General features: G+C 59.9%; 2 protein-coding genes across 2 annotated transcripts in view; one reads left to right on the top strand and one right to left on the bottom strand.

Moving 5' to 3' along the window:
* Positions 1-22,734, bottom strand: part of ZFYVE28 (zinc finger FYVE-type containing 28) — a 98,194-nt gene extending 75,460 nt beyond the window's left edge. Inside the window, exon 1 of the mRNA XM_005208272.5 lies at positions 22,625-22,734. Coding sequence (XP_005208329.1) covers positions 22,625-22,663 — 39 coding nt within the window. The 5' untranslated portion in view covers positions 22,664-22,734. The remainder of the gene's footprint in view (positions 1-22,624) is intronic.
* Positions 22,735-23,262: 528 nt separating this feature from the next.
* Positions 23,263-24,645, top strand: part of CFAP99 (cilia and flagella associated protein 99) — a 38,468-nt gene continuing 37,085 nt past the window's right edge. The window contains 1 exon segment of the mRNA XM_003586231.6: positions 23,263-23,418. The gene's annotated coding sequence lies outside the window, so the exon portion shown is untranslated.

Genomic DNA, 24,645 nt, shown 5'->3' with positions numbered 1-24,645 from the left:
AGGTGGGACCCTTTCTTGTGGGGGCGGGGGGAGGGGGGTGCCCAGGCCCCAGCTGACAGCTCTCATGGCTGCTGTAATGAGACCAGCTCTGTGAGAGTCCAGCACATGCCGTCATGTAGGGGTCACAGGCTCCCCCCTCACGGTGGTCTCCCCTGGCCAGGAATGGAGTTGGGGTGTTGGCATCAGCAGAAGTCCTCAGGAGAGAAGCCCCTCGGACCCCCTCCGCCTGGACACAGCTCCCTGACTTCTGTGAGCACAGCCAGGATGGGACCCGACAAAGCCGTGGTGCCTGCCCACCCCCCAGGACCTGCTGACCCACCCGGGGCCGTCATCGCCGCAGAGCCCTGTGCTGGCCTCCTGATTTATCAGACAGCGCCGCTCCCAGCAACTCTCTCTAAAGCCTGAGCATAAATTTAAGATATCCAGACACATAAAAACTGGCAATTATGACCACACTAAATGCGGATCCTATCAGGAAAGGGAAATTAAAAGCTTTCAGAATGCTCATTTCCCAATTAGCTTCTCAAGGTCAACTCCTAACGACGATGACCCTAGGCACAGTCGCCCCACAGAAGTCAGTCCTAGAGGCATAGAAGGAGCCCAGGACAGCCAACCAGAGGAGCAGCTTCTCGTGTGCCTGGAACCTCCTTCCCAACCCCATGCAGTCCCACAGGGGTGACAGCCCAGAGCCTCCTGGCCAGGGGTCTCCCCAGAGCAGGCCCTCCGCACCCTGGCAGATGAGAGCTTACTGAAAGTCGCTCAGTCGTGTCCAAGTCTACGACCCAGTGGACTATACTTTCCATGGAATTCTCCAGGCCAGAACACCGGAGTGGGTAACCAGATCTTCTCAACCCAGGGATGGAACCCAGGTCTTCCACATTGCAGGCAAATTCTTTATCTGCTGAGTCACCAGGGAAGCCGAAGAATACTGGAGTGGGTATCCCATCCCCTCTCCAGGGGATCTTCCCGACCCAGGAATCGAACAAGGGTCTCGTGCATTGCAGGCAGATTCTTCACCAGCTGAGCTATCACGGAACAATGACCGAGAGGTATAAGATAGGCAGAACTCTCAGAAAAGTACATCAGTTTTACATTTTTCCTCCTGATCAGGTGGAGCACGTGTGTGATTTGGGAAAGAGGCTGTTCAAGGCCAGGGTTTACAGGCAAGCCTTCACAGAGGAGAGTAACCTGCAGGATGCCAGGAGGACCGCTGAGCATCACGATGACCCTCTGTCTTACAAAGTCTCCTAAACGCAACCGAGCTTTACTGCACCCAGGACGGCCTGTCCTCCTGCCTCTCAGTCCCTGATGGGACTCAAAGCGAACACCGTCAAAGGGGCCCCGCCACCTCACTCCACTGTCAACCTCACACCCTGTCCTCCCCACCCGCCGCTGAGCCGCCGAAGCAGAGACGACTTTGGCCCGAGTGCACAGAGAACTGCCTGGCGGACGGACATCTCAGCCAGAGGGATTCCAGAAGTGCAGCGAACAAGCACTCCCAAGTCCCCGGGAAAGGAAAGCGACATCCTTTTGCAGATGCAGGCAAAACAGACAGGCTTTCTCCCATCTCCCTTTAAAACAACCACAGTCCACATCCTCTCGCCACCCAAGGTGTCCTCCCGACCCCGGGAGTCGACGGGTTCTCGCGGCAGAGCCCCGGAGGCTGAGGGCAGGTGCCCGGACCTCCCAGCCCCGCTGCGGAAACGGGCCTCCGGCGTCTCACGGCCACAACACACCCCACAGGCCGCCAACCGAACCCTGTTCCGCGACACGCCTGGGCTGCAGTTCTCCAGGAGGCGGGCCCTGGGCCACACGGGGCCGGAAACGGGCTACTTCTCCACTCTGCACAGAAGTTAAGTGACCCAGTAGTCACTGTGAGTCGTGCAGGAAGCACCCGACAGGCAGGGAGCACCACGCCAGGCCCACGGCCCCACAGAGCTACCTGCGCCCCAGGTGCCGGCTCACACGGCCCCTTTAACACAGCCTGTCATTGCCATCTGTTGCCCTGAAATGTATTTTTGGTCGTTCCTAACTCCATAAAAGGGCGTCACGCGTCTGCGGCATTTTGGTGCTGGCTGTTGATTTCTCACATCCTGCTTGTTCTGCCCTCTGTGGACGATTCCCCCACGGCCCCAGGAGGCAGAGGTTGGCGCCCCGCGGCTGCCCTGACCAGTCCCAAATTCAGCGGTGACAACAGCAAGTGTCTTGTCTTCCAGGGAATTCTGGAGGGCGCCATCCTGGCTCAGGGGGCTGAGGGGGCTGAGACCCAGGGGCCCGGAGGGCTGCTCCCTCTGGAGGGTCTCGGAGAGAGTCTCCTTGCCTTTTCCGGCTTCTGGACACCCCGCTGTCTCTGACCTGAGGCCCGTTCCTCCACCTCAGAGGCCGGCGGCGCGTGTCTCTGACCTCCTTCGGTGGGCACAGCTCCACTAGGGCCCTCGGCCAGCTTCCACTAGGAGGGCCCTGCAGTCACCCTGGTCCCCTTGGTGCCGCAGGGGCTCCTCACCACTTTAAGGCTGACCAGTCACAGCTCAGCTGCACCTGCAGCCTTCCCTGCACCTGGGCATGGGACCTGAGATACAGGCTTGGAGCCCAGGATGTGGACGCCCGCAGGGGCCAAGACTCTGCCTGCCGCGGGCGGTGTTTCTGGGTCGCCCCCACTCACGCCCTGTAGCCGGGCCGCAGATCTGGGGACCACCCTGCCTGGCCCCTCCGCGGAGGACGTCTTCGTGGCAGCCGGATGGGAGGAGGGGGCTCTCACTGCGGACAGGCCTTCTGGCCCCAGGACCCTTGGGTGCTGAGCACGTCCTCAGCGGATGGTGGGGCTGCAACAGGGGCTCCAGCTCGTGCCCAGGGGCGAGAGTGTCCACCTCAGTCCTCACATGGAGGAGCCCGGGGTCCAGACGGTGGCACACGGGGTCTGCAGTCCTGGGGACAGTCACGGGCTGGGTGTACACACTTTGATTACAGGGTCCTGGTCAGAGGTGTCGGGCTCTGACGTCAGCACGGTTGCAGTGGGAGAGCCAGAGATCTCAGAGGCCAAGGTCAGGGCCAGCCTCCTGACCTCTCTGACCTTCTCATTCAAAACCCAACCTCATCCAGTGGACAAGGGCCTCTCTTCTCTCCTAGAAGTGGAACAAAACCACGCGGGTACAGTGGAGACCCCTGGCGTGAAGCCCCTTTTGTCCAAGGCTGGAAAGATCCGTTTCCAAGGGAATCATCCATATTCTCTGACCAGCCTGGAACGTCCAAGGTCACGCGCACCCCAGAAAGAGCTGCGGCTCCCAGTCGCCACTTCCTCTGGTCCAGATTTTAACAGTCTAATAAAGGAGGAATCCAGACAGTGCACCTAACACTTCAGGAGAACTGCTTAATTATATGGCTTATTTTCCAAGAACAGGTGACAAGGCAAAAAACCGAAAGGAAGCCTTTTCCAACAGCTTGATCGTGGTGCTCGGGCTGAGTGGTGGGACTGGCCAGGGGGCATCCATGCTGAGGCCCAGGGCTCAGCCTCGGTAGCCCCTCGCGCTGGGCTGGACGCCTCGTCGTGGACTGGGGGGCAGGTAGCAAGGCCTTCCTGCGGGTCATCTCCACCCGAGCTGATCTGGAGCCAAGGTCACTGTGAGCGCCAGGCCAGACCAGGCAAACGTGCTGCCCTGGGAGGGAACACAGCCGTCACATCACGCCAGGGGACTGGCAGAGTAGGGGCCCTGGAGGGGAGCAGGGGTTGCTGTGAGCGGGGGGCGGGGGGGAGCGTGCCGTACGCGGCTCCAGGCTGGGCCGCGCCCCCATCTACCGCCCACTGGAGGCCAGCAGGACACGGCCCCTCCACGTTGTAATCATAACACATCTCCAGACACCACCAACCATCCCCTAAGAGTTGAGATCACCCCACCGAGAGCCACAGATGAGACAGAAAACAGGGCCTCCAGGGAGGTGGGATTGGAAGGGGAATCAAGAAGGGAGGAGCCGTCCTGGCAGAGGGGACCCCGAGGTGGAGAACCTGCCTGAGCCCAGAGGGGCTGCAGCAGGGTGTGGGTTCAGAGGTCCCAGGGGCGCCTGACCCCCACCCCCCAGGAACGCAGGCTTTACTCTGAGATGGGTGGCAGGGGTTCTGGGCAGAGCGACATCAGAACTGTGTTTAAAAGATGATTCCGGGGCTTCCCTGGTGGTCCAGTGGATAAGAACCTGCCTTGCAATGCAAGGGACATGGGTTTGATCCCTGGTCTGAGAAGATCGCACGTGTCACGGGGCAACTGAGGCCTGAGTGACAGCTCCTGGAGCCCTGGAGCCCAGGCTCTGCAACACGAGAAGCCACAGTGATGAGAAGCCCACTCACAGAGACTAGGGAAGGCCTCTTGCAGCAACGAAGACCCCGCAAGGCCAAAATAATGAATAATTTTTTAAAAAAGATGATTCCAGGGACCTCTCTGGTGGCCCAGTGGTTAAGACCTCATGCTCTCAGTGCAGGGGCCCCAGTTCAATCTCTGGTCAGGGACCTGGATCCCACATGCCACAACCACGAGTTCTCAAGTTACCTGGTGCAGCCAAACAACAAAAAAAAAAGATTGCGGCTGCTCTGTAAGACCAGCTTGGGGTGGGGGGTGGCCACGAGCAGGAGGAGGCTGCAGCCCCTTAGGGGCTCCTGAGAGGAACAGGGGAGGCACCAGAAGGGGTTGTCCCCCAGAAACATTTTTATTACTTATTAATTTAAATTGCAGCAACATACACACAAGATCTACGTCTAACCATTTTTGAGTGCACACGTCAGGGGCATGCAGTGCGTTCACCTTGCTGGGCAGCCATCACTACCCTCCCTTCCAGGCTGTTCATCTTGTGAAACTGGAACTCCGTCTCCATCACACGGTGACCCCATCCCCCGCCCTGCCCACCCCGGCAACCACCTTCTCCTCCGCCTCAAGGAGTCTAGCCGCTCTAACCGCCTCTCGTAAGAGGAATCATGCAGGACGTGGCTCTGGGTCAGGCTCGCTTCACTCAGCGTAACACCGACGCTCACCCACGCTGTGGCAGGTGCTGGAATTCGCTTCCTGGCTAAGGCCGGGTCCTGTGTGTACCTACCACGCCTGCCGTCCATCCGCCCGTCGACGGCCACTTGGAAGAGCACTGCTGTGACAGGCTGCAGGGCACGCCCGCCGCCTCCTGGACGCTCAGTGTCTGAGCTCACCAGGGCAGGCACCACCGCCTGTCACCTCTGATGATGACCTAGAAGGCTGGGGGAGATCGGGACAGGAGCACAATCCTGGACAGGCAGAGGGGATGACTATCCAGTCCAAAGGGCGGGGTGAGATGCAGGATACAAGGGGGGATGGGATCCAGTGTGTAAGGGGGTGGGATCCAGTGTGTAAGGGGGTGTGATCCAGTGTATAATGGGGGGTTGGATCCAGGGTATAAGCTGGGGTGGTCAGATCCAGTGTGTAAGGAGGGTGGGATCCAGTGTAGGAGGTGGGTGGGAGCCAGTGTATAACCGGGTGTTGGATCCAGTGTATAACAGGGGGTGAGATCCAGTGTATAAGGAGGTGAGAGCCAGTGTATAACAGGGGGTTGGATCCAGGGTATAAGCTGGGGCGGTCGGATCCAGTGTGTAAGGGGGTGGAATCCAGGTGGTGGGGGAGGCGGGCTGCTTACGGTGCTCCGGGCCCCCACCTCCCTGTGCCCAGGCCTCGCCTTGTATCTGAAGGTGGATAACCCTCTCCATCCTTGGAGCCAGGGTGGCCCCTGACCCGCTGGGGCCGAGGGAACGCAGCCAGCACTGCTGCGTGACTGCCCAGCGCCCTCCTGAGTGGGGTCGTCTCTTGGACCTCCGGCCCCACGCAGGGACTGAACGAGGGAGACTCATGGAGACAGAGGCCGTCCCAGTACAGGGCTGTGTGTTCCAGACGAGCCTGCCTCTCTTCTGGGGGCGCCGGAGTGGGGTGAGATCACTCAGCTACTATACCATCAGCCCCCCGCAGCCACAAGAGAAGACCACAGAGCCGGCAGTTTGAGTGCAGACGTTTATTTCCCACCGTCTGGGAGCCAGGTGTCCAGGGTCGAGGCACCAGCGGGGCCAGTTCCTGCGGCCTGGCTCTCGGCGTGAGTCCCCGTGGGGACAGCTCTCCACAGGCAGGCTGGACAGCACCCTCCTCGGGACGGCATCTGTCCTTAACGGCCTCCGAGAGGCCCACCTCCAAACGCAGCCATGCTGGGGCCAGGGCTGCTCGAGAGCTTGGGGGACACTCCTCAGTCCGCGGCACCCCCGACCATGGTCCTGTCACTGAAAAGATTTTCTAGAAGCTCCTTTTGCTCCTCTTTGCAAGACCCCACACACACTGCGGCAGGCTCCAGGGCCCTCGAAGTTGTGCTTATTTAAATGGCCCTTCTCTTGTATAGAAAGTTGCAACTGCTCTATAATGACAGCAAGCAGACCCGTTAGTCTGGAGGGGGTGAAGGCGGGGCTGTGACCGAGTGGGGGTGCAGGACGGCGGGGGGACCCCTGGGGGGAGAGTCACACTGTCTTCATCGTGGGGACCCTTTCACAGGCGTCAGACACCCACTGGAAACACGTGTGTTTACTGTCCACCAATCACACCTCCGAGAAGCCGCTTAAAGGTCGCTATTTGTATCCGCTGCTTCGGTCTCAGGAACTTACAGACTCACATGCACAGAGTCTGTGCACCTCCGCCCACTCGTGCCCTGGCAGGGACCCCGGCTGAACCGCAGAGCCCACGGTAACCGGGATGTGGACAGAGGCCAGCCGCCTGTCTCAGCTGCCCTCCCGTCTGCCCGCACACTGCGAGTGTGACAAGGGCTGTGCACACGCATCCCGCGTGTGGGTCCAGCCCACAGCCAAGACGCGCAACCGCCCCATCGTCCCACCAGTGTTTCAAGAAATACAAACTGTGGCAAAATACGCGTAACAAAAAACGTACCATCCTAACCCTTCTTAGGAGCACAGGTTATTGGCATGAAGTACACTGCGTGTGCCAAGTCACTTCAGTCGTGTCCGAGTCTTTGCGACCCTGTGGACCGCAGCCCGCCGGGCTCCTGTGTCCACGGATTCCCAGGCAAGAACACTGGAGTGGGTTGCCATGCCCTCCTCCAGGGGATCTTCCCGCCCCAGGGATCGAACCCATGTCTCCTGTCACTCCTGTGTTGCAGGTGGATTCTGTATTGCTGAGCCACCGCGGAAGCCTGCCTCAGAAAAGCCCCTTAAGTTTTTTGTTTGTTTTTTTAAAGAAAGTTTTTTAAAGCCTGGACTTAGGGAGCAGGCATTGGCTCTCCTCTCAGGGTCCTGAGTCTTGGCCCCTTTCCAGCCCCACGGGACGGAGGGGACCCCTGCTGGCTCACATCTGCTGTCTCGGGCCCTCAGTGCCCCCTTTGCTGAGGTCATCCCCAAGACCCGCTGCTGGTCAGCATGTGATCCACAGAGGCAACCTCCCAGGGTCAGGGTGTCTGGAAGAAAGACTCCAGGACGTCACACCTGCAGGGTCACATGCAGAGACCCGCAGAGTCCCACACGCTGACCCACTGCTCCACGAAGGCCCTTAGCCTCCAGCCTCTGCAGGGCGGCTTCAGGAAGCCCATTGCCTGGGCTGGACGCTCTTGGCCTGCATGTTCTGCGGGCCCGGGAGCCAGAAGACCGGCTTCAGGGAGCCTCTTGGCAATTTCTGACCTCCTGGGAGATGAAGCCATCAGGAGGGCAAGCTGTCGGGGATCCCGCAGGATCACAGGGAGGGGTCCCTGCAGCTTTCAGGTGGCTCAACTCTCCCACCCTCTGACCCAGACAAAACCCCTGACCATTCACTCCAGGCAGCCGGCTTTATCCCCCGTGGGAAAGCACGGCATGAGGGGCCTCTGTGGTCCTGGTCACCGCCAAAGTCCCAAGCCAAGGCCAGGACCAGTACTGACCCAAGGAATGTTTGCTGAATCAATCAATGATCACCTCAACTGCCATTCTGAGATGGTTCAGAGGGGCTCCCTGCTCCCTATCTCCCTCACTCACGTCCAAGCGTTCTTGGAGCAGGGTAGAAGGAAGTGGGCCAGGCCGGTGCCCGCAAAGACGCAGCACTGGGAACGTCCTCCCCAGAAGAGAGCCCCAGGGAGGTGCTCCCGGCCGTCGCCGGGCAGGCCCTGCAGTACACGCGGCTCTGCCTCTCATTTAGCATCTGCTTACGCGGGGCCCTCCCCCGCAGAGGGGGCTGGAGACTTCGGGTTCCTGGCCACTCCACAAGAGCTTGCTGGCTCCTCCAGGGGGGCACACAGCCCTGAACCATCCCCCCCGCCCCCCACCGTGGTTTCAGAGCTTCAGCGACCTCAAGAGCCTTCAAAGGCCTCGAGAACCACCGGTAGGATGACCTGATTGCACATTCTTTATCCACGTGAAGGGCCCTGGGGTTAATTCATTCGTGCATGTGAAGGGCCTTGGGATTAAGTGTTTTTAGATGTTGTTGATCCATCTCAGAACATGTAGAAGGAGAGAATGACACAAAATGATCTCCGTTCACCAGGTGATAAAACACACACACGACACTCACCTCTTCGCACTCATTCAAACATGGGGGTTTGAGCAGCTGTGACCTGACAGCAACGGGTGTCCCAAACCGCCCTGGAGGAGGGCCCGGAGGTCACCAGACACCCCAGGCTTGCCTGGAGGGAGCAAGTCCAGGGCAGCCCGTCAGAGCTGTTGATGGACCGATGCCCAGCTTTGTCCACAAAGAGCCGGGTGCTGCTGCGACATGCCAGAGCAGAGGCAGGGGTGGAACGGTCACCTCAGGGAGGCAGGCCAGGCACAGCCGGCTGCGTCCCACCTGGGGCGGCAGGGGTACAGGTACACGTCCCCCTCCCCCCCGGTGAACCCTAGCTCTCAACTGAGAGGGACTTTTAATGTGGGGTTTAGGGGGGAACATCGAGGGGGCAGACGACAGGAGGTGAAGGCATTAGCCGACCCCCCTGGGGAGCTGCCGCCGTGGGCCGGGCTGCAGGGGCCACGGGTGTGCTGGCCGATGTGGCTGGGTGGGTGGGCCCTGGCAGAGCCAAGGACTCCGCTGATGCCCAGTGAATGGTCCCTGAAGACGCCCGTTCAGCCCTAAACCACCACCCCTCAGATTCTTCTCTGGTGCTTCTGATTATGGGGGGCGGGGGTGGACAGGGCTGGGGGCAAGAGCCTAGGGGCTCTGGAGTTCCCAGGCTGGAGGCTACGGGGGTGCCTGGGACCAAACAGGAGCTGAGCCCAGAGCCCTGGGGGAAGCTAGCATGAGCGGAAATTCCCGACGCAGGGCGGGGTGCACCAGCCCGGAGCTCGGCCACCTCTCCCGGCAGGTTCCGCGCAATCTCGCCATCGGGGTCCTGCGACCTGCTCGGGCCACCAAACCCAGGTATGCAGGTGGAGGTGGGTGCTCTCAGCTCCAAGGCTCTGAGGAGACTCTTCCCTCTCTCCCCCGAGTCTGGGGCACTCCTGGAGATCTCTAGCATGTGGAAGCATCACCCCCTCCCTGCCTCCATCTTCACATGCCCCCCCACCCCCGAGTGCCCCGTGCACCCAAATATCCCCTTCTCAAAGGGACTCCAGTCCTGTTGACACAGGGCCCACCCTGAGGACATTTTCACCAGATCATCTGCAAAGACCCTGCCTCCAAATAAGATCTTGGTCACAGGTGAGGGCCTGGTGCAGGGAGTCAGGGCCTGAACTGTCTCGAGGGGGACACAGTCCAACCTGCAGGGCCTGGCCACGCAGATCCCACAATGCCTGGGGGCACCAGCGCCCCCCAGACGTGGAGGATTGTAAGCCTGCTCTTAGGACCCAGGCAGGTCTGGGCCTCAGGCCTCCAGCTGTGGCCCCTGCTCCTGCCCAGGCATCGTCTGCGGCCTTCAGGACCCCCTGCCTGCCCTGCCCACACCACGCTGCCCCGCCCAGCATGCCCGCAGCCCGGTCCCGTCCCTCTGAGGACAGGGAACTGCGTCGGCGTGCCCCACACGCCCTCACGCCCTCACTGTGCCCCACACACCCACTCTGTGCGGCACTTGAGCTGGTGCAGCTCTCTCTTCTGAGGGTGCTGAGTGCCTGCCCCCACCCCACCCGGCGCCCCTCACTGCCCCCGATCCCCAGCACCCACTGCCCTCCGCCCCACCGGGCGCCCGCGAGAAGGTCCCAGCTTCTCCTGAGAGGGAGCCCACTCTGGCCAGACCCAGACACAGAGTGAGGACTCCGCCCCCAATTCAGGTCAGTTCAGTTCAGTTGCTCAGTCGTGTCCAACTCTGCGACCCCATGGACCACAGCACGCCAGGCCTCCCTGTCCATCACCAACTCCTGGAGTTCACTCAAACTCACGTCCGTTGAGTCAGTAATGCCATCCAACCATCTCATCCCCTGTCGTCCCCTTCTTCTCCCGCCTTCAATCTTTCCCAGCATCTGGGTCTTTTCCAGTGAGTCAGTTCTTTGCATCAGGTGGCCAAAGGATTGGAGTTTCAGCTTCAGCATCAGTCCTTCCAATGAATATTCAGGACTGATCTCCTATAGGATGGACTGGCTGGATTTCCTTGTAGTCTCTGCCCGTTACCAGATCCCAAACTATCCTGTGTCCCAGAATCAGCAGAGGCAACAACAGTTCAGGGGCAGCCCCACTCTTAACTCAGCTGCAACCAGCTCCCGAGACCCCCACCAAGCACATGACCACCCCACCCAGGGGACCCTGCGTAACTGTGCCCGGCGTGGGGTAGGCAGCCGGTATGTGAGAAAGGCCTAGGCACGCCAAGGAGCATTGGCACACGCTGTGCACATTGAGGAGGATTCCCGCCACGTGGGCACGGCTCCTGGCGGGCCTCGGGGCATGTGGGGGGACAGGCCACAGCACCTCGGAGGACCGCCAGGCCCGCAATCTCAAGGAGTCTGCCCTGGGTGATGGGCACAGGGCGGTGGGGGATGCCGTGGGGACACCCCGCTCTCCAGGCCTGGCACAGTGCATCCCCAGTCTGGATGCGACGGAGTGTGACCTGTCCTTGCAAAGGGAATTCTCACAAGGGCTACAATAAGGATAAATGCCCATGAAGCAAGTCAGACACGAAAGGCCCCAGGCTGTGGGTCTCCTCTTATACAAACGTCCAGAGCAGGCAAGTCCACCAGACAGAGAGCAGCCTGGAGGTTACCAGGGGCTGGGGCAGGGGAGAGCCTACATCAGGGATCCCGGGGAACATTCTAGACCAGGGGAGCTGCAGTCTGCACTGACCTGGACACTGCGTGTCAAGCGAATGTCAACGTGTTCTTTTAGAAAAACAAGACATGTTAACAAAAAACAACAGCAGGCCTCATCGACAAGCTGGATTTAAGCGCGTTGCCGGGAGAGCCCTGAGGGGAGCCCGCGGGCCCTCCAGCTCTGGGTCAGGGTCTGTGGGGCATGAGCCACGTGTCCCAGCCCCTCCCAGGCCATCCAGCACGGGGAAGGCGGGGGACGTGCCTCGCACGACACCCCACTTGCCTTCCTTTCTTGGGGCTGTCCTCAGGGGCAGGCAGGGGGTGCCCCCAACAGTCCTTGGCTCTAGAATGATCTGGAGCACTCTGGCGTGAACCAACCAGACACCCCCAGAGCCCCTTAGAGAGGCCGCACGCCAGCCATGGCCAGCAGCAGCCCCGCACCTGGTTTGGGCAGAGGGCAGCGGGCAGGAGGGTGGCCCCAGGGCCCTCAGAGTATTAAGGAGGGGCAGCCAGGCAGTGCCGCCACGAGACCACAGCGTGCAGAGCCGTGTGGTCCCAGCACTGTCCCTTGGGGGGCCTCTGGTTCTCTCGGAGCAGTTTCTAAACACCCGGCAACAGGCTGCCAGGGGCCCCGGGCTCAGCTGTGACAGGGCGGCAGAGGTGGGGTGGGGTGCCAGGGAGCCTCGGCCACATGGCTGCCCCTCCCCGTCCCTTCCAGGTGTCCCCAACTGGGAACAGCTGGTCGGCATTCTCACGGTCCCAGGTGCCCTGTCGGGGGAGGCGATGCCCCAGGCACCGGCCCGGCTGATGTGGGGAAACAGGCCACCGTGAGCACCTGCGTGGCACCTCGTGTCCCCTGACCAGAGACACAAGCAGTGGGCATCCCGGCAGGGTCCTCTCTGCTGGCCCCACCCAGCCGGGTCACCGGGAGCCCAGCCCAAGGGGCCTGAGAGGCAGGCGGCCTGGGGGCTTCCGAGGGCCTCCTCTTCAGCCAGAGCACCAAGCCTGGCAACAGCCCACAGCGAGCACATCTGTCACGGGCGAGAAGGCCCAAGGGGGCCCCTGGGGCCCGAGCCCGCGTCCTGGGCCCGTCTCCACTCCCCATCCACAAAGCAGAGCCCCCACCAGGGTGGGGAGTGGGGGACAGACTCCAGACGGTCCCCAGACTCCGACGGTGGGGTGGGAGGTCCTGGGCTAAGCCATTCCCCACGTTCAAGGGTCCTGTCTCGGGGGGCAGCCCCGGGACCACGTGTGACCGCTTCTCCAACAGTCACAGCTGCCTGTGATGACCTCAGACACAGGGAGAGAAGGATCCTGAGCTGCCCCCCGGAGACATGTAGCTGGGCTATCCACTCGGCAAGCACGGCCCCTCTTGCAGAGGAAGAGGTGATGGATGGGGGTGAGGACGGGCCTGCCTCGTCCCGTGCCCGGACGCACCTCCAGAAGCGAGGGGCCCACCCTCAGCACCCAGGGTGGCTTCCACCGGGGAAGCCCCTCCCGGGCACCTGCCACCTGTCCAGGGCGGCGTACAAACTGCCCAGAAGGGCCCACCCGCCGAGGCCCAGCATCCTCTGTGCCCAGCCCCGCCCCGCCCTGCCTCATCTCTTCCCTAAGGCCTCCCAACACCCCGTCTGCAGGCAAAGCCCCAGGAGCCAACTTCTCGGGCCCCCCTTCCCCACCTCTGCACAGGCCACTGAGCCCTGGCCCTGCTCTCAGCCGGGGTAGAAGCCCCCCACCCCCGGACCCTCCTTCAGGCCAGCCGAGGCACCTGCTCAGCTCAGAGCTCAGAACCCCGAGGAATCTGCCGTGATTTCTGCAGCTTCATCGCTTGCTTTTTATTTCCCTTCTCCCTCCCTCTCCTGCTGCGGCTGGATGGGCTCCATCGTCTGCGTTCTTTCTTCCCTCTCCGGGTCTGGAGCTCCCCTGTCTGTGACTAACAGAGAGGGCTCATCCGAGCTCACTCACACACTCAGCTCACGGCCCGGAGGCGGCCAGCACAGCGGCCTCGTCCTGCACCGTCCAGCCGGCTGGCCGGCAGGCGACAGTCCTGGTCATCCATCCCCGTGGGTTCTCAGGACCGCTCCCGGGAGCCGGGCTCCCCACCTGCCCCCACGCTGGTGCATCTGACTGCTTCTCGCCTCCCACTCCCTCCTGCTGACTTTGATTTTGCTTTTGGAGAACACGTCTCTCCAGCAAGGATGGGGGGCGGACACCTTTTTGTCTTCAGGCAAAACTGCGTTCCTTCAACGGTCCTCTGCGGATGGCAGCCCCGCTCCACGGGGACTCCGCCTGCATCCCCCAGCTCCCTCGGCCCGGCAAGGTCCCTGCCCATGAACCCCCCCAGTCTCTGGGCCTGGGGCCCAGCCCCGCCTGCTGTCCTCCCGAGGAGTCCCCCACGTGCCGTGCACTCAGCACCGTGAGTCAGCACATCACTCAGGCAGCACTCAGGACCGCCCAGGCTGTTTAGGACACGGGCAGCGTGGAACGTGAACGCCACCTCCACGGGCAGACAAGAGCCTCCCTGTCTTTGGCCTCTCGTCCCGGAAGCCCCATCAGGTGCACCTGGAACCCCCTCATCCTGCCCTCTGCGTCCCCAAGCCTCTCAGAGTGCTGCCCACTTCCCAAGCCACCTGCTGGGTGACCTCCTCAACCACCCGCCAGGTCACCAACCCCCTCCAACCTTTAACCCACTCCTTGGGGTGGGCCCCGGCTTTGCTTTTTAACCCAAAGACTGCCTTTTCTCATTCTGGGAGCTTCCTCTGGCTCCGGTTTAAAGAGGCTCAGGGAAGTTCCCTGGTGATCTACTGGTTAAGACTCTGTGCTTCCGCTGCAGGGGCAAAGGTTCAATTCCTGGTTGGGGAACTAAGATTACACAGCCAGAAAAAAAAAAAAAATTAAAATGTTTTAAATAAAAAAGGCCTGGTTGCCTTGTGCCTTCCTGCCCCCACGTCCTGGACTGTTCATGCGGCGGTTCTATGAGCCCTGGCGTTTCCTTTTGTTAATCTATCTTTAATTGGAGGATAACAGCTTTACAGCGCTGTGTTGCTTTCTGCCATAGGACGCACATCGGCTATATGCACACAAATGTCCCCTCCCTCCGGGACTTCCCTCCCACCCCTCCAGGTCATCACAGCACCGGGCTGAGTTCCCTGCTGTCACACAGCAGCTTTCCATCAGCTCCCTATCTTACCCGTGGTGACGTGTATGTTTCAATGCTCCTCTCTAACCGTTCCCACCCTCTCCTTCCCCGGCCTGTCCACAAGTCTGTTCTGTATGTCTGCCTCTCCACTGCTGCCCCGCAAACAGGTTCATCAGCACCGTCTCTCTAGATTCCACGTACACGCGTTGATGTACAATATCTGTCTTTCTCTTTCTGACTTACTTCACTCTGTATAATCGGCTCCAGGTTCATCTCGTCAGTTCTCACCTGAACTGACTCAAATGCGTTCCTTTTTATGACAGTAATATTCCACACCTTTGCTGCTTCTGATCCTTGCTCAGGGGGAACCACTTTCTCAGGAGTTTCGTGACTTCTTATGGCGAATTCCGCCTCAGCGGGGCAGCAGGAGGCCCTTCTGGGACAGCCTGCTTTATTCCGCTGGGTACCCAGGTGACTCTGAACACCAATGACCCTAGCGTCTGACCCGGCCCTGGCCCCACAGGCTCCCTGCCCCTCCCTGCTGACCCCCGGTCCACTCACCCCTCCTCGGAGAACACCCCCCAGGGCACGTGGCCGCCACCCCCGACACCACCAGGAGGGAGAGCTGGACAGGCGGTGGCCAGTGGGGCCCCAGGACACCAAGCCTCCCTGAGAAACGTGGACCGGAGCATCTTTCTGTTCAGCTGCAAAACACCTTTTCCCTTGATTATCCCAATACAATTTGTAAAAAAAAAAAAAATCTCCAAAAATCCCTTTCTTTCAATTGAAGTGAAATTCATACAAGTACAGGGAATCACGTCAAACTGTGCTCCAGGTGCATTTAGTGCACCCACGCTCCAGTTCTAAAACCTTCCCACCGCCTCCCAAAAGAACCCCATACCTTCAGGCTACCGCTCCTCATGCCACCCCCACCCCGGCCCCCAATCCCCCTCCTGTCTCAGTGGACTTGCCTTTCCTGGACATTTCACATAAATGGAATCACTCGCCATTCGCCCTCTTGGGTCTGGCTTCTTTCACTCGGCATCAGGGTTTCAAGGCTCACGCATGGTGCGCTGGGGGCTTCGTTCCTTTTCGTGGCTGAGTCGTACGTACTCCATCGTGGGCACAAACCCCAGTGTGTTCACCTGTTCACTGCTGGTGGACATTTGGGCTGTTTCCACCTTCCGGCTGCTCATGTTACTGTGAACATGGTGTGCAATTCTTAAATGTATGGACATCTAGGAGCAGATTCTGCTCTTAGACTTTTTTTTATTAACTAGAATATCCCTAAAAGCAACTGAAAACATACTCAAAAATTGAAAATGCAAGAAAAAAAAATGACTGTTCTAAATACATCACCCCCACAGTGGGCATGCTAACCCAATTTTCCCCAGGAACCCAGCCAGTATACCCCGAAGGTTGGGGGTGGCTTGTCAAGGGGAAAGCGTTGGCTGGAACAAACCCCACCATAGCAGAGACTTACAGAGCTCCCAAGCAGAGCTCAATCAAACCAGTCCATCCTACAGGAAATCAACCTAAATATTCACTGGAAGGACTGATGCTGAAGCTGAAGCTCCAGTACTTTGGTCACCTGATTCGAAGAGCCAACTCATTGGAAAAGACTCTGATGCTGGGGAAGACTGAAGGCAGGAGGAGAAGGGAACTACAGAGGATGAGATGGTTGGATGGTATCACCAACTCAATGACGAGTTTGAGCAAACTCCGGGAGATTGTGAAGGACAGGGAAGCCTGGCGTGCTGCAGTCCATGGGGTCGCAAAGAGTCGGACAGGACACGACTTAGCGATTGAACAACATGCGGAGCTCAAAAGACCCCCTTCAGCCATGAAGGGAGCCCCCTGTGAAGTGTCCACAACATCCCATGTCCCCACCCAGCACAAGACAATGAGAAATAGAAGAGCTTCAGAATCCTTACTGTAAGAAGGAAAAAAAATTCCATTCATCTTAACCAACTACTCTACATAAATTACCATAACATGAAATGCTCTATTCTACTTTTGCTTAATCTATTCAGATCGGTGAAAAAAAATCCATTCATTTTTGTTTTCCTCCTTCAAACACTTGAATTGCCCATCAATACCCAAGTTTCTTTGCAATCCAAGTGTAAAAAGTACAAAAGTAATTGTTTCACCAAATGGGACTCACACAAAAACCGATGACAGTTACAGTTCATTCCTGCAGGAAAGGCACAGCTCAGGATGGGGTGCATATGGGCTCCAGGCTTCGGGTCAGACAGACCTAAGTTCAATCCTAGCCCCCGTGATGGCTCCAGCAAGTTAACCTCATGTGTAAGAAAGGCTGCATTAGATAATCAAATTGTTAACCAGCACCCCCAAAGCCTCGGAGCCTTCAGCAACAGAGACCTACCCCAAGCCGTCATTCACGCCCAGCCCCGGTGCCGGATTCCTTCCCTTTCCCATAGCTCTGGGGTCCTCTACTGGGTCCTGAGCCTCCAGCCAACGAAACAGGGACTCGGGCCACATCCACGGGATAATAGCTCAAGAGGTCTGGGGTCGGGCCTGATACAGTGGGCCCCATAGAGCACACTGGCTGAAATTAAGACCCCGGACTCCCATCTGGGAGGGTATCCAAATGGCAGGCCACCAGGGAGGGTGAAGGTAACCAGACCCCGGGACGCCGGAGAGCAAGTCAGGGTCTCCTCCCCGAAGCTGAGCACCCAAAGGAAGGGGGGCACCTGTTGAGAAGCTTCATTCTCAGAATGACCTGGAAGCAGTAACTAGCAGCCACCTGGGCCTCCACGCACAGCTCTGTCTCAACCCTGCACCTCCGACCCTGCCTGTGAGCTCCATCAATGACAGAGGTCACTTCCTGAGCCATCACCGTGAACCTCAGGCAGAGATGGCCCCCTCAAACTCCACCTATCCGGTCTCATCCAGGGCTGGGGGGGGCGGGCGGTGAGTTGCCTGCCACCCCATCTGTGGCTTCAACACTGTGGAGACGCATAAGCCAAGGCGAACAGTAAGACAGAGGGCGGTAAACACGAGAGGGATCCTGACACCCACAACACTGCAGAAGTTTACTCATCTTTGAAATGGAATCAGCTCACCTGTGCCCACCTCTGTGGCCACACGGCACACCCTTCAGGGCCGAGGCTGCTCGAGGTTATCAGCCCCTACAAGACTCTGCCTTCGAAACCGGCAGATGACCGCCCAGTCATGCACAGGCACCTCCAAGCGCGGAGGACTAGCCTGCCTGGTGCTCTGGGGATTCCAGGCAGTCTGAGTGAGAGGCCCTGCTGACGTCACCCGCCTGCCAGCAGAGGGGCAAACGGAATTACTCGACACACTTCCCATTCACGGGGGACAGTACACCAAGGCCCAGGCCCCCCCACCCCCTGCCCACACCCCACCACCGCCCGCTGGACGCCAAGGCCAGACAGCAATTAGCCGAGGCCTCAGGCTCTCTGCCTGTGACTCGCCCATTTAACAGAAACTGTATCATATGCTTCCCATAAACAGGCCGCTGCACTGATGGTAAAGTGCAGAGCCCTGAGCGATGACCTCAGAGCTGGCACAGAGTGGGCACAGAAATTGACACTCGCTGCCCGTCTGTGGCTCAGCCTCTCCCCTCCCCGCCAACGCCGGCAGCACAAGGCTGGGCATGTGCGACCCCCATGTCCCCCCCGCCGCCCCCAGCCGCAGACGAAGGGCAGCGGAGCCTGGGGAGTGAGATGAGAGCTGCCCGCCGAGTCCCCCACCAGACCCGATGCGGGTGCCACAAGCCTCCTTGGCAAGCGGACTCCGGGGCCCTCCTGTGTGCCTGGGCTGGCCTGCATCAGAAGGATGGTTCTCGGTGGGGGGGGGGGGGGCGGATGGGGGGGAGAAGGGGGCGGTGGGGGCGGCCGGAGCCAGGGGCGGGGGTTGGGCCCGGCGCCCTCTGAACTCAGGGACAAGAGACAGGTGCGCCCAGCCAGCGCTCTGACTCAGCACCGCCAAGCATCCTTCCAGGACTCGGGAACCCCATTCCAGGCCCCCACTGGCCGGGGCAGACTGCCTGGCTTTCCAGCAGCTCCCCACCACCCCCACTTCCCGGGAGACAGACCTGCTGCTCGGAGCACGCCATGGCTGCAGCTGGGCGCTCAGGACTCATTGGCTGGAAAAGAACCAGCTAGCACCCCTGCTACAAGTCAGCATTGACGTCCCAAGCCCTGGCGCTGCATCCGTGCCTGTCTGTGTCCTCGCCGCACTCCGAATGGGGCATGCGGCAGTGCTGCTGGGGTGTCCGGCCATGGTCATGGCCACGGCCACGGTCACGGCCACAGTCATGGTCACAGAGTGACCAGAGAGGGCGGCAGGACTCAGGTCACGGGAAGACCACCACCTCACTCGCCTCCTCTGCGACCCCTTGTGCCACGCTTCTGAACCTGAGGCTTTGCTGCCAGTGGGGGTGCCCTCACCGTCGGCCACCATGGGGGTGAGCCCCCCAAGGACAAGTGGCTGCTGGTGTCTGTGGACAATGGGGGCCATGCAGACGCAAGCCCGGGACTGTCTTGGCCCCGAGGCCGGCTGGTTTGATACCTGCAGGGCCCCCTCCACCTGGGGGTCAAGGGGCAGAGTGATAGCCCCACGGGGCAGCACCATGCCCACCGCCCACAGCCAGGGGGGCCGGGACTCTGGAAACAGGGAGGGGCCCCGGATGCCCAACTGCCCACCGAGACCCGGCTGGGTCAACAGCCACGGTGGGAAGCCTCACACACAACAGCCCCCCCACCCCGCCGCCTGCCAGCCCTGCAGCAGGCAGACTGCAACTCCGCAAAGGGCTTCCTTCACAAACTGCACACACCCAGCAGGCTTCTCAGCTTCTCTTGGAAAAGGCCAGTTCATCCCTGAACCGAACCCAGAATGTTGACAGGAAGTTTCCAGATAAACTCACTCAGGAAAGCTCTGTATTTACAAGGACTGCTTCCCCACAAAGAAGGGGGGGATAAGGAAAGTTAATGACCCCACCCCCTAGATATGGTTTGGGGGTGCAGACAAGAGAGCTCTTCCTGGGGCGCAAGGCCGAGCGTGGGAATCCCCGTCCACCTGGCAACGCGACCCACCCGCCGATCCATTCTTCCCCAAGGGTGGGAAACGGTGCGTCCTCCCTGACGGTGGCCGGTCAGGCCCCCGCACCGCGCCGGGCCCTCTCCCCTCAGCCCAGCCACCATGGATAGGGAAAAAGTTCTAGCCCAGCATGAACACAAATATGGAGACTTCTGATGAAAATGAAGACCTGGTATTCCGAGATACTTCACATTCTTAGAATTAACTCTTTCTTGAAAGTTTCTCCCTAAACAAAAGCAGAGACACTTAGAAATCCTAAACACCTTCCAGGGAGAAAAACCACAATAGTGCTTAAAAGACCGCCTTAAAGAAAATAAAAGGAAGAAGTATGAGAGCCTGCAAATAACCGTCGTAGACATCAGGCTGGTCTGGTTTGTCATTCAACTTAGGTAGCTATTCATGATTCAGACATCAGAAATTGTAAGCGTCATATAAGAATACTTTAAAGCATCTCCAAATGCCTTTTGGAACAAGAACGAGTATTTTTGGTTTCAGAATGCTTTCCATTGCACTGTGATGAACAAGAAGCTCAGTGTTCAGTTTTAAACCAAAGCAGGGATTAAATCAAGAATTCAGTTTGAATTGCATATCTATCCAAATACAACGGCTGAAAAAACCCTCACGACAGGCAGCAACCTCTCTCAGGCACACCTTCCCACACCCAGCATTTAACACTTCAACTCTTTCATACCCAGAAACCTCCCAGAACCGACTCCTGCTCACTTGTACCAAAGGGAGGGAAAGCATGAACTTCAGCTCACAATCTAAGGCCAAAATAGGAGCTTTGGTTTGAAAAATGAAAAGCTACTACTAGGGTGACCTAACATCCTCCAACCCTTCAAATAATCAAGATATTTAACCCCAAAGACAGAAGTCCAACAAGGGACTGCCGCGCTCAGGCTGATCGGCCTCAGGGCAAACACAAAGATCTCAGACGGAGATGTGTCTTGAGTCCAAGGGTCAGACAACAGACCGAGACACCACAGTAAGGGAAGGAGCAGGACCAGATGAAACACCCCCCCGACTCACCACCTGGCCCTGCCCAGCCCCGGGGCCGGCTTTGGAAGGGCAGAGCTGCCTGTAGAGAGGGAAAACTCGGGACTCAACTCTCAATTCTGGGGCACAATCTCAAGGGCAGAATCATTCCCCACTCCTAAAGACTTTTCCCTAAAGTGAAGCAGGGAGGGCCACTGGAATTATTCAGCTGCAGATGAAACAGAGTGTCCACACTGCTTTTGCGGCCCTTCCAACAATATGTTACAGTCAGGCAACCCTGGAAACTCCTGGAGATGGTGAAGGACAGGGAAACCTGGCGAGCTGCAGTCCATGGGGTCAAACAGCAACAACAACCCTGGAAACAAGGCCTCTTCCACAGCCCCGCCTGGAAAAAGGATCCCTGACAGTGTTTTCAGAAACAGCAGAACGTTACTATGATACGTTGTCTCTTTTCACCCCTGCCCACTGAAAAACGATTCTGCAGCCCACCCCCAAAGTGACCTTCTGAAAGTCTATTTGGTTTTTCCTTAACTGGGGACAGAAGTCACACAAACAAAAAGCCACTCCTTGTACAGACATCGTGTTCAGAGGCGGCTCCCCTCCCCTGGCCACCTACACAGCACCAACCCGGAGGATCAGAGCCGCTGCTGGGGGTGGGGGTGAGGGGACTGCAGTAAGAAGAGGGCTGGGCTGGAGGCGGCCAAGAGCAGGGAGGCCCCAAACCGCAGGCAGCGCCTGAGGCACCAGGGTCTCCCCAGCACGCGGCCAACACAGCTGCGAACCGACGGGGAGGTGGGAAGACGAGCGGGAGCAGGGCTGCAGCCGCTCGGGCAGGAGAGAACCTGAATTACCCCGGTGAGGCCAAGGCCAAGCAAGGGGCGGCCCCAGGCTCCCTCAACCCTCAACCCAACGGCGACCCCGCCGGCGATGACGCACGAGCCGCTGCGGTCTCTGAACTCGCGGCCGGACCTCGGGTGCCCATCCTCCAACAGACGGCGGCTGACCACAAAAGAGCGCCAGGAGACCACAGATTTCAGGACCGCCCCCTCGCCCCGACCCTGAGATACAACCCTCGATGGGGGAGGGGGGCAGAAAACCCAGATCCAGAAAAGTGGTCAGCCTTGGGGTGAGGGTGTCCCTGTGGTCGCTCAGCCCCACTGTGGATGTCCGAAGCGCCTAGAGATGACCACTGGCACCACCCCGACCAAGAACCACCCCCCACCCCAGCCAAGACCCCAGCGCCCCGGCCCTACCGCGGCACCGGTCCCCCAGCGTTAGGCCCCGGGAAGTCTAGGGTGCGCCCAGGACCCAGCACCCGGCTCGGGCGCACCGCCGCACCCCGACGAGCTCCGGCCGCAGCGGACTCGAGCCCTGGGCGAGCGGCAAGGGACGCAGCGCCCGCAGTGCGACTGGCGCAGCCGCCAAGGGCGGCGCGGGGCACGCTGCCCAGACCCCGACCCACGACCAGGGAGGGGCGCCGCGCCGGGAAGAGCTCGCCGCCGGCCTCTCTGAGCCTGCGGCCCCGGGCGCACTCACCCTCCGCCGGTGGGCAGGAGCATCCCCTGGGTTCAGCGCACGCGGGTGGGCACGGGACAAGGATACGCACGCCAAGTGGGCCAGACGCGGATCGGTCCTGTTTCGGGAAGTGGGATGGGGACCCGCTCCGGACACAGACAAGGAGGGGTCCCTCCGGGCCCCGGGAAAGAGACAGATATGAGGGCCCGCTCCAGAACCTGGAGGAAACGCAGAGAGGGTCCGTTTCGGATTGCAGGGGGGGGCCGGGTGGGAGGTATATTCTGGGTCCAGGATAACGGGGAGGGGGCGCAGAAGAGGAACGCAGGAGTCATTGCCGCTGCAGCGAGGGGGGCTTGAGAGGTCTTTCCGGAACCCAGGAGAAGAGGCGGGGGGGGGGGGGGGTCTGTTCGGGCTGCGGGCAGGCCACCACGAGGTGCAAGCTGGGCACACGCAGGACCCGACTGGGAAGCGCGAGGGGCCGGTTCTGGCAGCCGGCAGGCGCGGCAGCGAGTGCACCCGGGTTCGAGGGTAAGAGCAGGAGGAGTCTGCACCAGGCGGGGTTGGGGGCGGGGGGTACCCGCTTAAGTCTAGGCTGGGGGGAAGGGCGACCGTGTTTGCAAGTCGCCGAGTAGCCGGAGGGGTGTCGGCGGCACCGCGGAGAGGTCGGTCCCGACCGGGAAGAGGGTCTGCCCGGCAACGCTCACCTTGGGTTTGTACAGCCACTTTCGGAACCTGTTCATCATCGCCGCGCCAGCCCGGCCCGGCCCGGCCCGGCCCGACCCCGGCGGCCCTCACCTCCGCAGCGCTGCGCCTGGTCCCGGGTGCGGCGCGGGGCGGACGCGGGGCCGGGCCGGGCCGGGGTCCCGTGAGGACCCGGGGGGCGCCGGGCGGGCGGGCGGCAGGTGCGCGGGGCAGGTGCGCGGCTGGAAGATGCTTGGAGAGCGGCGCGCGGCGCGGACCCGCGGACAGACGCGCGGACGGACCGGGCACTGGGGCGCCGGTGCCTCCCCGCTCACTGACACCCCGCACCTCCACCGGCCACCGCCGCCCGCGCCACACATGCGCCGACGCGCTGCGAGCCCCCAGCCTCTCCTCGAGCCGCGGAGGCCGCCCAATCCGCGCGCCGCGCCGCGCCGCGCCCCGCCCGAGGCGCGCTCCCCCGCCGGCGACCCGGCGCGCCCTGCGGCGCCGAGAACTACAAGTCCCGACGGGCATTGCGAGGAGGTGGGGCCCTTGAATGGGGCGACCTCTGCCGCTCCGCGGGCGCGGTGTATTCTGGGGGTTGTAGTCTTCCCGCCCACGGCCCCGAAGCGTGCAGCGGTTGCTAGGTGACGACGGTCCAACTGCATCCCAGCACCGCTCCTGCCCAAGGGGTTGCAGAGGTCCAGGCGGAGCACAAGTGCAGAGGGCGGGACCCACTGCTGTTCCCGAGCCCCCTCGCTGTGCGGCGGTCTGTGGCGAATAAGGGAGGTTCCGGAGCACCGGCGGGGCCTAACAGGTACGCGGAGTAGGGCAGCATGAAAGTGGGGCAAAGCGCGTCCGCTCAGCACAAGCACCTACCACCTGCACTTCCCTAGATCTGCAGGGTAGTTCTTTCTTGCTTCCCGTCTTGCTTTCGCTAACCTCCTCTTCTTCTCAACTCCTTGATTGAAGTTAACAGTGCTTTTTTTTTCTTTTAATTATCTCAACAAGAGATATATTTTAAGAAGATATTCTCCCGTATTCACTACTTCCCCCAAACGTGCCCTAATTTGCATCCATAAAAACAATCAAAAAAATCTGAGAATCTGTTAAGTGCTAGTGCTGTGCTCGGTCGCTCAGGCATGTCTGACTCTTTGTGACCCCATGGCCCGCCAAGCTCCTCTGTCCTTGGGATTATCCAGGCAAGAATACTGGAGTGGGTTGTCATTTCCTCGTCCCAGTGATCTTCCCTGGGGATCGAACCCGAGTCTCCTGCATTGGCAGGTAGATTCTTTACCATGAGCCACCAGGGGAGCCCAATAGTTAGGATTAGGTTCAGCTTTATGCAAAACGTCATAGTGACCCAGACAAGGTTATTAATGTTTCCAAAAAATAGGCCCATGGGGAGGAAATCATGGGAGATAGGACACCCTCAAAAGTCATCAGGGAGATCTGGGTTCCTCTAACTTGCTCTTCTGCCGTCTTTGCATGTTTCCTCATTGTCCAGAATTGCTTCCTAAGTTACTGCCATCACCTCCTGAGTCCAGGCAGGAAGATGGAAAAGAGAGGAAGTGTATGCCCATCTTTTACAAGGAGACCTTCTGGAAGTCTCCAAGACGCTTCCACTTCTTGCCATACCCAGATGCCAGGAAGGCTAAGAAATGTCCTCTTTCAGTTAGGCAGCAATGAAAGTGAAAGTGAAGTCGCTCAGTCATGTCCAACTCTTTGGGACCCCATGGACTGTAGCCCACCAGGCTCCTCCGCCCATGGGATTCTCCAGGCAAGAATACTGGAGTGGGTTGCCATTTCCTTCTCCAGGGGATCCTCCTGACCCAGGGATCGAACCCAGGTCTCCCGCATTGCAGGCAGATGCTTTAACCGCTGAGCCACCAGGGCAGCGATGGACCCAACTAAAAATTAGGGTTTTGTACTCAGGGAGGAAGGAAGAGAGGAGATTGAAAAGCAACCAACAAAACCTGCCACACTGTCCGAGCATGACTTAGCAGAAATCCTTAGGAGACTGGCTTTAGTCAGAATTTAAAGG

This window comes from Bos taurus, chromosome 6 (assembly GCF_002263795.3).
Source record: "Bos taurus isolate L1 Dominette 01449 registration number 42190680 breed Hereford chromosome 6, ARS-UCD2.0, whole genome shotgun sequence".
NCBI lineage: Eukaryota > Metazoa > Chordata > Mammalia > Artiodactyla > Bovidae > Bos > Bos taurus.
This window is presented reverse-complemented; position numbering and strand designations above follow the sequence as displayed.